The sequence below is a fragment of the Triticum dicoccoides genome, chromosome 3A (genome assembly GCF_002162155.2).
Source record: "Triticum dicoccoides isolate Atlit2015 ecotype Zavitan chromosome 3A, WEW_v2.0, whole genome shotgun sequence".
Lineage (NCBI taxonomy): Eukaryota > Viridiplantae > Streptophyta > Magnoliopsida > Poales > Poaceae > Triticum > Triticum dicoccoides.
In genome coordinates this window covers 507,031,220-507,043,560 of record NC_041384.1, presented here as the reverse complement: position 1 = coordinate 507,043,560, position 12,341 = coordinate 507,031,220, and the positions used below count along the sequence as shown (strand labels likewise).

General features: G+C 42.8%; 1 protein-coding gene across 1 annotated transcript; it reads left to right on the top strand.

Moving 5' to 3' along the window:
- Window positions 1–9,977: 9,977 nt before the first annotated feature.
- LOC119268830 lies at window positions 9,978–11,092 on the top strand. The gene has a single exon (XM_037550537.1). The coding sequence runs from the start codon at window positions 10,045–10,047 to the stop codon at window positions 10,744–10,746; it is 702 nt and encodes a 233-aa protein (XP_037406434.1). The 5' UTR covers window positions 9,978–10,044; the 3' UTR covers window positions 10,747–11,092.
- The last annotated feature ends 1,249 nt before the right edge of the window (window positions 11,093–12,341 follow it).

The window sequence follows — 12,341 nt, the reverse complement described above, 5'->3', positions numbered from 1 at the left end:
AAAATGCTCTCTAAATATGTATGATTAATTGGTGTGGATGAAATAAGCTTTATACGATCGTGTGATATGGAAGTAATAAAAGCGACAAACTGCATAATAAAGGTCCATATCACAAGGGGCAATATAAAGTGACGTTCTTTCGCATTAAGATTTTGTGCATCCGACCATAAAAGCGCATGACAACCTCTGCTTCCCTCTGCGAAGGGCCTATCTTTTACTTTTATCTCCTACATTGCATAAGAGTCATGGTGATCTTCACCCTTCCTTTTTACATTTTATCCTTTGACAAGCACAATATGTTGGAAAGATCCTGGTATATATGGCTAATTGGATGTGAGTTTTCATGAACTATTACTGTTGACATTACCCTTAAGGTAAAACGTTGGGAGGCAAAACTATAAGTCCCTATCTTTCTATGTGTACGATTAAAACTCCATACCCATAAGTATTGCGTGAGTGTCAGCAATTGTGAAAGATTATATGATAGTTGAGTATGTGGACTTGTTGAAAAGCTCTTATACATTGACTCTTTCCTATGTTATGATAAATTGCAATTGCTTCAATGACCGAGATTGTAGTTTGTTAGTTTTCAATGAAGTTTACGATTCCTACTTGATATTGTGATTGAATTATTACTCTAGCATTAGATATTATATGACAAAGAATTATGTAAGTTACTGTTCTAAGAATGATCATGATGCCCTCATATCCGTATTTTATTTTTATCGACACCTCTATCTCTAAACGTGTGGACATATTTTTCGATTTCAGCTTTTCGCTTGAGGACAAGCGAGGTCTAAGCTTGGGGGAATTGATACGTCCATTTTGCATCATGCTTTTATATCAATATTTATTGCATTATGGGATGTCATTACACATTATGTCACAATACTTATGCCTATTCTCTCTTATTTTACAAGGTTTACATAAAGAGGGAGAATGCCGACAGCTGGGATTCTGGGCTGGAAAAGGAGCAAATATTAGAGACCTATTCTGCACAGCTCCAAAAGTCCTGAAACTTCACGGATGATGTTTTCCAAATATATAAAAAATACTGAGCGCAAGAACCTCACCAGGGGGCCACACCCTTCCCACGAGGGTGGGGGGCGCGCCCTACCCCCCAGGGCGCGCCCCCTACCTCGTGGCCCCCCTGGTGGCCCTCCGGTGGCCATCTTCTGCTATATGGAGTCTTTCGATGGGAAAAAATCATAAGCCATCTTCTCGGACGAAACTCCGCCACCACGAGGCGGAACCTTGGCGGAACCAATCTAGGGCTCTGGCGGAGCTGTTCTGCCAGGGAAACTTCCCTCCCGGAGGGGGAAATCATCGCCATCGTCATCACCAACCCTCCTCTCATCGGGAGAGGGAAATCTCCATCAACATCTTCATCAGCACCATCTCATCTCAAAACCCTAGTTCATATCTTGTATCCAATTCTTGTCTTCAAGTCCGGGATTGGTGCTAGTAGGTTGCTAGTAGTGTTAATTACTCCTTGTAGTTGATGCTAGTTGGTTTAATTGGTGGAAGATCATATGTTCAGATCCTATATGCATATTAATACCCCTCTGATTATGAACATGTTTATGCTTTGTGAGTAGTTACTTTTGTTCCTGAGGACATGGGAGAAGTCTTGCTATTAGTAGTCATGTGAATTTGGTATTCGTTCGATATTTTGATGAGATGTATGTTGTCTCTCCTCTAGTGGTGTTATGTGAACGTCGACTACATGACACTTCACCATTATTTGGGCCTATAGGAAGGCATTGAGAAGTAATAAGTAGATGATGGGTTGCTAGAGTGATAGAAGCTTAAACCCTAGTTTATGCATTGCTTCGTAAGGGGCTGATTTGGATCCATATGTTTCATGATATGGTTAGGTTTACCTTAATACTTTTATTGTATTTGTGGATGCTTGCAATATAGGTTAATCATAAGTGGGATGTTTGTCCAAGTAAGGACAACACCCAAGCACCGGTCCACCCACATACCAAATTATCAAAGTACCGAACGCGAATCATATGAACGTGATGAAAACTAGCTTGACGATATTCCCATGTGTCCTCGGGAGCGCTTTACATCATATAAGAGTTTGTCCAGGCTTGTCCTTTGCTACAAAAGGATTGGGCCACCTTGCTGCACTTTATTTACTTTTGTTACTTGTTGCTCGTTACAAATTATCCTATCACAAAACTATCTGTTACCACTTATTTCAGTACTTGCAGAGAATACCTTGCTGGAAACCGCTTATCATTTCCTTCTGCTCCTCGTTGGGTTCGACACTCTTACTTATCGAAAGGACTACGATAGATCCCCTATACTTGTGGGTCATCAACCGGCTTTACAGAGTCCCGGTCGGTTCATATAACATGTCTGGCTCGGTTACCAAATATACATGCCTTACAATACAAGTTATACATATATGGCAGTTTACGCTTATGGTCTTTAAGCCGTCTCTGGGCCTCGGGCCTTTTAATGAGTCTTCATAGTGAACCGCCATCTTCAGCGCCTTTATGGGCTTTGTCTTGATGGACCGCCGTGGCTTAACCCAGCCACTCCTGGGCGGGTTAACCCAATAGTTATATCCCCAACATCCATGACAAGTAGATCATTAATCCAACTATAGCTAATACTATTACTCCACCCCAAGACTGCTATCAAGTATGCATCTCAAAGTATTAAGTTCATGATAAACAAAGTAACATTCTAAGCAAGATGATATAATGTAGACAAAGTAAGACCAATCACTATGACCAAACCCCGTCGTTTTATTCTTAGTAGCAACAATACAAATACGTGCCTTTGCACCTCCTATCACAGGGCAAGTGTTGGAAATATGCCCTAGAGGCAATAATATTTGTATTATTATATTTTCATATTCATAATTATAGAGTTTATATTCTATGTTGTAACTACTATGATACTGGAATATGTCATTTAGTGGAAAACTCATATGCACGTGTGGAATGATAAAAGATTAAATAGAAGGTTCTGAGTTTTGCCTCTAGGACTAGCTGAAGTGTTGTTGGTGATCACGTCTTTCAGATATTAGGATATCGTTAAGTGTAATGGTACTCCTAAAACAACATTGAGATTATGACGTTGGAAGAACGATCATGTTGAATCGACCCAAACTTATCTGTTATGAATTGAGTTAATATCGTCTGTAATCAATTGTAATAACACAAAGTGTTAACATGTGATTTTGCTCCTTAGACCATGAGAGTATCATAGTCACTTCTTACTATATGGCTTTGAGGTTTCTCAAACGTGACACGTAACATAGTGATCATAACATTAAGAACAACTTATTACAGGTTGACCAGAAAGTTTGACAAGGGACTAAATAGCTCAAGAGTGGGATTTGCTCCTTCGATGATGGAGATATATTCTTAGGGCCTCTCAGTGTGATGGCATCCATCATCGTCTGGCCAGACACAGATGACTACGTCACGGGAATGCCCGGACACAATAACGAGAAAGAAGAACATAACTGGTAACGGGTATAATGGTATAGTGAGCATGTGATGACTCAGGAGGATACTGATGCATCCCGAGTTTTGTGAAGTATCACTAAGCAAAGGGAACATCACATGATAACCAAAGGTTCTCTTGAATATCATTTGTTTGCTCATAGGGATTGATATGGATGTCCAAGGTTCCACTGTCGGTCATTAAGCGAAGGGGTTTCATTCATGTCTACGAGTTACTGAACCTACGAGGTCACAAGCTTAAGGCAACCACGATCTGATAAGTGTTAGTAGGATGGAAGTGATGAGAACATATTTGCGGAATTGTTTCATAAATATTCGGAATAGTTTCGAGAGGATCCAAAAGCATTTTGGGTGACCGAAAGGGTTTCGGAGAGTATCGGGTAATACTGGGTATTACCGATAAATATATATATATAGGTGGAAAATGTTTCTGGGGATGTTAAATTATATATAAAATGGTTTGAAAATATTTAGAACACTTTTATATTTAATTTAATATCAACGGGCCTAAAAGGCCAAGAGGTGGAAGGCAACTTGGGCCCACAAGGGCCCAAGTGGGGAGGCCCCTCCCTCCCCTAAGGAAGGAGGCCGAATTGGGGACTCCTCCCCCTAGCCGACGCACCAAGGAGGACTCCTTCCTCTTTTGTGGCAGCCCTTCCTCTTCCCCCAACCTATATATACTAGGGTTTTTTGTTATATTGATAAGACAAGTTTTTGAGCCTCCTCTAGTTCTTCTAGTTCCAGTTCTAGTTGGTCCCAGTTGACTAATTAGAGCTAGACTAACCCTCTAATCCTCATAATTAGAAGCCTAGTGTGGTTCTAATCTCCTCCCTCTAATTCTCCAGTGACGATTAGCCTTGGACGGCAAAGCGCTGCCGGATAATGAAGGCAGGACGCTTGCAACCAAGTAGAGAGGTCGTGCTTTCGGTCTTTGGTTCGAGGGACTGTTTGTGGGATCGTTCATCGATGGTTTGAGGGACTCCAACTACCATCTACACCAACACAATCTTCTTCCGCTGCAACTCGATGATGGTAACGATCATGATTACAACCCATTATGTATATTCATATTGATCTTGGGTGTGCGTAGATACATTTTTTTGTTTTCTACTATGTTACCCAACAGTGGCATCATGAGCAGTTATATGAGTAGGTGGAGGTTGCAATCTAGATCACATGCAGATGTGAGGGTTTGATGTTCTTGCTATGCTTCCCTTGAGTGTTGCTTCCATTCAGTTCATTGATGGCGTGGTGTCGCTTTTCACAAGGTCTGACAATCACTCGGCTCTGGCTGTCGACGATCTGCTAATGGTTTCTTGGCCTTCACCATAGTCAAGAATAGTGAATAGTTGCATACACAAAAGGGTGATGAAGATGATCGATCTTCTAGGGGTTCACGCGTATTTGACGAAGTTTAGTGTGGGGGACGGGATTTTTTTTTGTAAAAGCCTCTTCTTTCACACACCCCAAAACTTAATCTAGCATCAAGATTTATCACCTTCGTTGTGGACGTAGGTAGATAGTATTATATGTTAAAACGGGTTAACCACATAACTAAAACTTGCTAAAACCCACTAGAGGACATCTAAGTTGGTTTTGTAGGGTATGCATATGATGTGGTATAGCCTTCGTCATGATAATGAGTTTATGTATGAGATGGTTATATGTTGTAATGTTAAGTGGCTTGCACGTCAAAACATGATGGCTGGAGCAACGAGATTGCCACATTAATGTAAATATCATAGAGATAGCCTACATGTTACAGGTGACGATGGCGAACGTACATGGAGGACCCCGAAGTGGAGAAGGTGTACTAAGGTGCGGGACAAGGAGCTATAAGTTCGTGCCACGACAAGGTTTTCTGAAATGGTCGCCAAGACAACGTTTTTCGAAATTGCTGCCACGATAGCGTTTTTGAAATAGTTGCCACGACAACAAAATATTGGCCATCACGACGCTTCAACTGAATATTGGAGATGATCATGAAGTATTCCCGGCGCCCAGGGCTATACCATATCATACTTTTATGAATTGCCTGAGATGTTTATTCCTTTGTTGTTTGCACCCCTTGATTGCGCATTAGTCCATTATTAGGGTGATCTCTCACAATAGATATCAAGTTAAAAGGTGTCCTTCCCAGTGTTGCAACCGTCTATAACATGTGGCCTTCGGAGTACTACATGCTACCATGAGTACAAACAAGAAGTAAAGTGTAAGGCGGGTGAGGTAGGAATTCACAATAGAAACACTCGGTTGCCTTGAAGTTCTACCAGAAAAGTTCCGGGCTCAGAGCACGAAGCATCGAAAGATAAACAAGAGTCATATGGTGATATGATCTACAGATTGAAATTCACATCATATGAGATGATACCATCCATGGGTGTCAATGAGATCAGGATCTTGAATCACTTAAAATCAATTATGGGAGATATCGATCTGAGTAGGAGCACAATTATGTATCAGTTTAATTTAATCACTAGTGCAAATTAATTATGTACTACGACTAGTTCTACTTCTAGTTAGTCCTTTTTAACTAATTAGAGCTAGACTAATCCTATAATCCTCATAATTATAAGCATACTGTGGTTCTAATCTCCCCCTTCTAGTGACGATTAGCTCTGGATGACGAAGCGCTACCGGATCATGAAGGTTGCACACTTGCAACCAAGTAGAGAGGTCGTGCTTTCGGTCTTCGGTTCGAGGGACTGTTTGTGGGATCATTCATCGACGGTTTGAGGGACACCAAGTATGATCTACACTGACACAATCTTCTTTCCGCTGCAACTCGGTGACGGTAACGATCGTGATCACAACCCGTTATGCATGTTCATATTGATCTTGGGTGTGTGTAAGTGCAAATTGTTTTGTTTTCTACTACGTTACCCAACAAGAAGATCACTCCAAGATTGAACCTACTACAAAGAACCTCTCCGGCTAAAGATAAATCAATCTAACTTGGCCAAAGTAGACGGATAGATCAAAGAGAAATACAAAGCTATAAAGTTACGCAGCAAATAAATCTCAAGAGACTCAAATAGCTTCAATGAATAATATGATCATAAACCCACAATTCATCAGATCCCCAAAAACACACCACAAAAAAATTACATTATATTGATCTGAGAAGATCATTATATTGAATATCGAGAGAGAGAGAGCCATCTAGCTACTACTATGGACCCGTAGGTCCTGAAGGAACTACTCACACATCATCATGAAGGTAACAATGTTGATGAAGATAGCCTCCCCAATGATTTCCCCCTCCGGCAGAGTACTGGAACATGGCTCTAGATGGGATCGCCGAAAAACGGAAGCTTGCGGCGGCGGAAGAATTGTCTTGGGTCTCGCTCCGAGGGTTTCAGAATATATGTGAATCTATAGACCAAGTATTAGGGGAAATGGAGCTACGTGGAGCCCACAAGTTAGGGGGCGCGCCACCCTGGCTTGTGGGGCCCTCGTGGGTCTTCTCGTCCTTCCCTGGAACTTCTAGTGTATCTTATTGTCCAGAAAAATAATCATAAAATTTCATCATGTTTGGACTTCTGTAGGTATAGTTTTTCTATAAAATAAACAACATGCAAAAAATAGGAACTGACGCTGGACACTAAATTAATACATTAGTCCAGAAAAATAATATAAAATGGCATACAAAGCATACAAAAATGATAATATAATAGCATAAAACAATAAAAAATTATAAATACGTTGGAGACGTATCATGTGCTCAAATGCTGAAGGTTGGCACCCTTTTCTACGTAGTAATGGACCTCCTTTTATACATGCAAAGGGGCTACCACAATGGCTGGTACAGTGGAATACATACAGTTGGGAAAAATAGTAGAAAATAATTTGTTTTGCCCTACGATCAACGAAGAACACTATGAAGATGCAAAAATGGTTTGGGTCAGATCGTTACCAACTCCGAGATGCAGTGGAAGAAGATGAGTCGCTGTAGAACGATCCCTCGAACGAGTCGGTGTAAGCACTTGATTAATTTTTTTTGGAATATCACATATATACATATGTTGATTTTTGTGTTAAAGGGCTCCATGTTTTAGTTTCACAGTGGATCCCGAAAACCTCATGACCAACCCCACAATTGCTCCTGGATCGACCATGCAGCGTTGAGCGCTGCCGACAAGTGGGGTTCGGCCTTGCGCCCTTGCAACACTGGGCCTCCTTTGCAATAGTGTGGTGTGTCTAGGAACCGAAGGGCATGAAGCATCAACAACGAGGAGCGTGAGGCTTGCATTAGTGGGGCCTCATTTGCGACGACGTGTGGTTGGGCCCTGCAACACCGAGCACCGGTTACAAGCACTGGCTAGGTTGGAACGGTACGGTGCAGCTTTGCATCAACACGCATGAGACAACAACATTTGCAATGTGTCACAATGGAGGAGCAAATGTGGGCAAGGAAGGTTTAACACTGGTTACAATAAGAGTATTATAGGTAATATCATGCAAATCAACTAGACATTTTTACTGAGATGGCATACAATTAAATGAGAAAATTGAGTATCATGATAAGATAGTGTATCATATTAAATGATGTATTAGTATTTGTCATGCATAACAACAAATGAGGTCACTATGATATCAAACTATAATACTATGCACTGTGGAGGTAGTATCATACACTAATATCATATGCATGATAGTAGAGTATGATACTACTTTCCATTGTGACCACCCTAACGCAAAACGAAAAGTAGTGTGTGGGCCCATGGGGCACCTATCACCTGCACATGACGGATCCGGCTTGCCTGCTCCCTTTCCATGCTCCCATCCGTGCTCCCACCTCATCCAACAGTTGTATTTTTTCCTTTTTTCTTTCTAATCTAATCATCTCCCCCCTGATTTTAAGGGGGTGGGGCCGGGCTTTATTTTGTTCCAATCAAATTAAGCCACGTATGCGGGAGTACGGATGGGCACACGGGAGGGGAGCAGGCAAGTCTCGTCCGCACATGACGGCCGAACAAGGCTTGTGATTAGTCGGTAGATTAGAGAGACCTCCTCCTCAACGCCTACATTACTGGTCTTGCGTGTGAGCGCTCATGCGAACGCTCGGTTGGGCGCCCATTAAGCACCCCTTGATCGCTCGCTCTCTTGATTGCTAGGTCACAGTCATTTGATCGCTAGATCGGCTCGGGCTTGCTTGATTGCTAGACCGATCTGCTGGCTCGCTCGCTTGTTGTTAGTTCAGAAAAAACTAGTGATGGTTTGAGGGGGAAAACAGGCTTCCCGTTTTTTTATAGACTTGAAAAAAACATACTTTAAAAGTGTTCATGGATTTGAAAAAATGGTTTGCAGATTTGGAAAAAGTGTGTGAATTCCAAAAAAAGTTCACAAATTTGAAAAAGGAAATTCGTGGATTTAAGAAAAAAATCATGAATTTGGAAAAATTGCAAATTTGGAAAAAAAATCATGAATTTAAAAAGCGTTCACAAATTTTGGAAAAGTTTGTGAATTCAGAAAAAATCATGAATTTGGAAAATTTCAAAAATTTGATTTTTTTTGTAAATTTGAAAAAGTTCATGAATCTGAAAAATGTTTGTGGATATAACAAATGTTTACAAAATTTGAAAACTTTTGGGAAGTTGAAAATTTTCAACAATTTGATAGAATGTTCATGAATTTGAAAAAAGTTGGCGAATTTTAAAAATGTTCATGGATTTGGAAAAACTTCATGAGTTTGAAAAATATTCATGAATTTTTAAAAGTTCAAAATTTGAAATTAAAGGAGAAAAGAAAAAGAATCTGAAAAAAAGAAAAATAGATGAAAACCAGAAGAAAAAACCTGAAAGAGAGTAAAGAGAAAGACAAAGATGAAGAAAACCGAACAAAAGCAGGCGGAATCTTTTAGAATGTTCACAAAACCAGATTGAAGGCCTACTGTACGCTTGGCTAAGATGGGCCGGCTCACTGTGTAGCTGGGGTTGCTCACTGTGTCTCTAGATGAGCCGGCATATCATCTAGATATTTACGAAGTCATCGTAGACGCTTCGTCGTTGACGAGAATATTTCCTTTAACTGAATGCGCATCACGAAAAATCCTGAAATAAATCCAGAAATAAATGCGAGCATCAAGATTTGAACCCTGATGGGCTGGGGATCAGGAGCCCCGCTCCAGCACTGCAAGAATTTTTTTTACTACTAGTTTCATGGCCCAACTCAGCCACTTACAAGCCCAACCCAACCTATATTGGCATGATACAGGCTTTGAACCCACCCATCAGTTTCTGTCTAGATTAGCCACTACTGAGGATACCACAGTCTCTCTGACCATCCATCCAACTACATTTTCTAAAAAAAAAATCCATCCAATTACAGATTGATTCACAAAATTCACACTACTTGAAGTGTAGATTAGAAACCTTTTTCCTGATTTAATCCTGTTCCCACAAATATCGATTCGATCCAGCTCGAGTCTGATGTCTCTTCTCTGTTCTCGCGCGGCGACAGAGCGCATTTGTAAGCTTATCTCCAAACCTATCTATCACGTAGAAACTGCACAGCCATTCGCTTCACCATTTCCCACCACGCCTCATCCGCAATGGCCGCCTCCTTCCTCCGCCCTCTCCTCCCTCCCAAACCTTTCCTCTCCACTCCCAAACCACAAGTCCCTATCGCCCCCATCACTGCCGTACGCTGCACCGCGGCGCCTAAACCGACCACCTCCACCCCAAAGCCCGCCCAGCAAGAGGGCAACCAGGACGAGGAGCAAGAACCCACTCCCGACGAGGCCGACGCCAACCCCCACCGCATCCCCGACGACGAGACCCCGCCGTCGGCGACGGCGACCACCTCCTTCTCGGTGGTCCGGCGCGTGCCGTCGGCCATCTCGACGGACGGACGCCTCCGCCGGACGGCGCTGACGCAGGAGGAGCCGCCCAACTACGAGATCGGGTGGAAGCGCACCAAGAATCTCCCCCTGGAGAAGCCCAAGGGGTGGGCCATCGCCGATTTTCTGGAGAAGCTGGAGGGGCTGATGGAGCGCGGGCGGTACGGGTCGGGCGCGCTGCTGGGCACGGTGGCGGGCGTGGTGACGGAGCGCGCCCGGGAGGAGGCGGAGATCCTGATGGCCGAGGGCGGCGTGGACGAGCGCGTGGCGACGGAGCTCTTCCGCGTGCTGCGGCTGGTGGAGATGGACGTCGAGATGGTCAAAGCCGCCGTCAAGGAGGAGACCGTCAAGGAGCGCGTCGAGACGGCGCGCGCGCGGTGCCGCCAGGCCATCCTCGTCGCGCTCTCGCTGTGACCGTGCACGCACGCTTAGGGACGGGTGTAATCACGTCTAAGTATACTACGACCAGCAATTAATCTGTGCATGCCAACACGTAGAATTTTTGTTATCAAATGGTGCAATGAGGTCAGTCTACTCAAGCTGCAGCAAATCTGAATGTTCTGCACCGGTCAACTGTACGCCGTTGTGTCTCATTCTGTGAGAACACGGTCACAGATTCGAGCAGTATGTGGTAATGTCATGGCCTGATCGGGTCCACGATCCCTCCGCATAAGATTTGTGTTACAGATGACGAGACGTGGCACCATCTTTTCTGAGGGTTGTAAACGAATCAAGTACAGTTCAGGCTAGCTGTACTTTGCATTTGATGCTAAATAAAACAAGTATTGCTAGGAAAAAAACGTCGGCTGCTTCTAAGAGCATGGTTAATAATATAGCCAACAATCGATTACAAAGAGTTGCCATGTCATCTAGAGCCAATTTAATAGCCGACATGTACAATAGTAAATTTTTAATGTGTCATATTTTATTAATAGTTGGCCCATCTTGCAATTTCATAAAGTTTATTAGGGCTCGTGTTGCAACCGGCTACTAACGAAGAGCTCACTTTTCTCCTCTCTCCTCTTCTCTTTTCTCCAACAAAGCAAAAATATAATATTTTAGTCCTCTAGCCTACTTATGTCACCCTATTGTACTTGCTCTAAACATTTCTTAACTTTTTCTTAAACAAACCCACGAAACTTCATTAAATCATCATACTGTTTAATACTTTTTACAGGAATGAAAAGAAGACCACCCACTGTCCTAAACCAAGCATTATGGCCAGCCCTAAAATTAAAGCCTGCTTTGCAATGTTGTTAGCCTCGACATTCAAGCTCGTATATTCATGAATGATGTTACATGAGGGAAAGAGAGTTGATCCATCAACAATTTATCTGATAATCACCCTATTTGTTGCACTTCCTTGTTTGATGCCGTCCACCACAATATTGCAATCGGAGGCCACGAGAATTCTATGAACATAAATATTCTCGGGGCTGCGCTAGTGCTTCTCTCACTGTCATTATTGTAAACACAGGAGATAGATTGGATCGCACATCAACAGATGGCGATGGCTTTGGTATTTATACAGGTTGTTAACAACCACCACCGATTCGTTTCACAACAGAAGATAACAATCGGGGTGCAGGATCTACAGGAGATAAACGCCAACTAATAACAACCTATTGATCATCACTAATTACCAGCTGTCATCGGCTCTATCCGCTAACACCCCCCTCAAACTCAGCTCCCGAGAGATTGAGGTTGCATCGTAGAAGCCGAAGTGGTGCAGCTCCAACTGGTTTGGTTAGTCCGTCAGCTAGCTGATCGTGTGACGACACAAACCGTATGTCCAGCGCCTTGCGAGCTACTCTTTCACGGACGAAGTGAAAATCGACCTCGATGTGTTTGGTGCGTGCATGAAATACTGGATTGGCCGACAAATATGTCGCTCCTATGTTATCACACCACAACACCGACGGACGCCATTGCGGTACGCCGAGCTCGCCAAGAAGAGTCTGAAGCCAGATCAACTCTGCCGTTGCATTTGCGAGTGCCTTATACTCGGC

What these genes read in the sequence shown, in the direction of transcription:
- LOC119268830 (XM_037550537.1), top strand. Translation starts at nt 10,045, where the DNA reads ATGGCCGCCTCCTTCCTCCGCCCTCTCCTCCCTCCCAAACCTTTCCTC.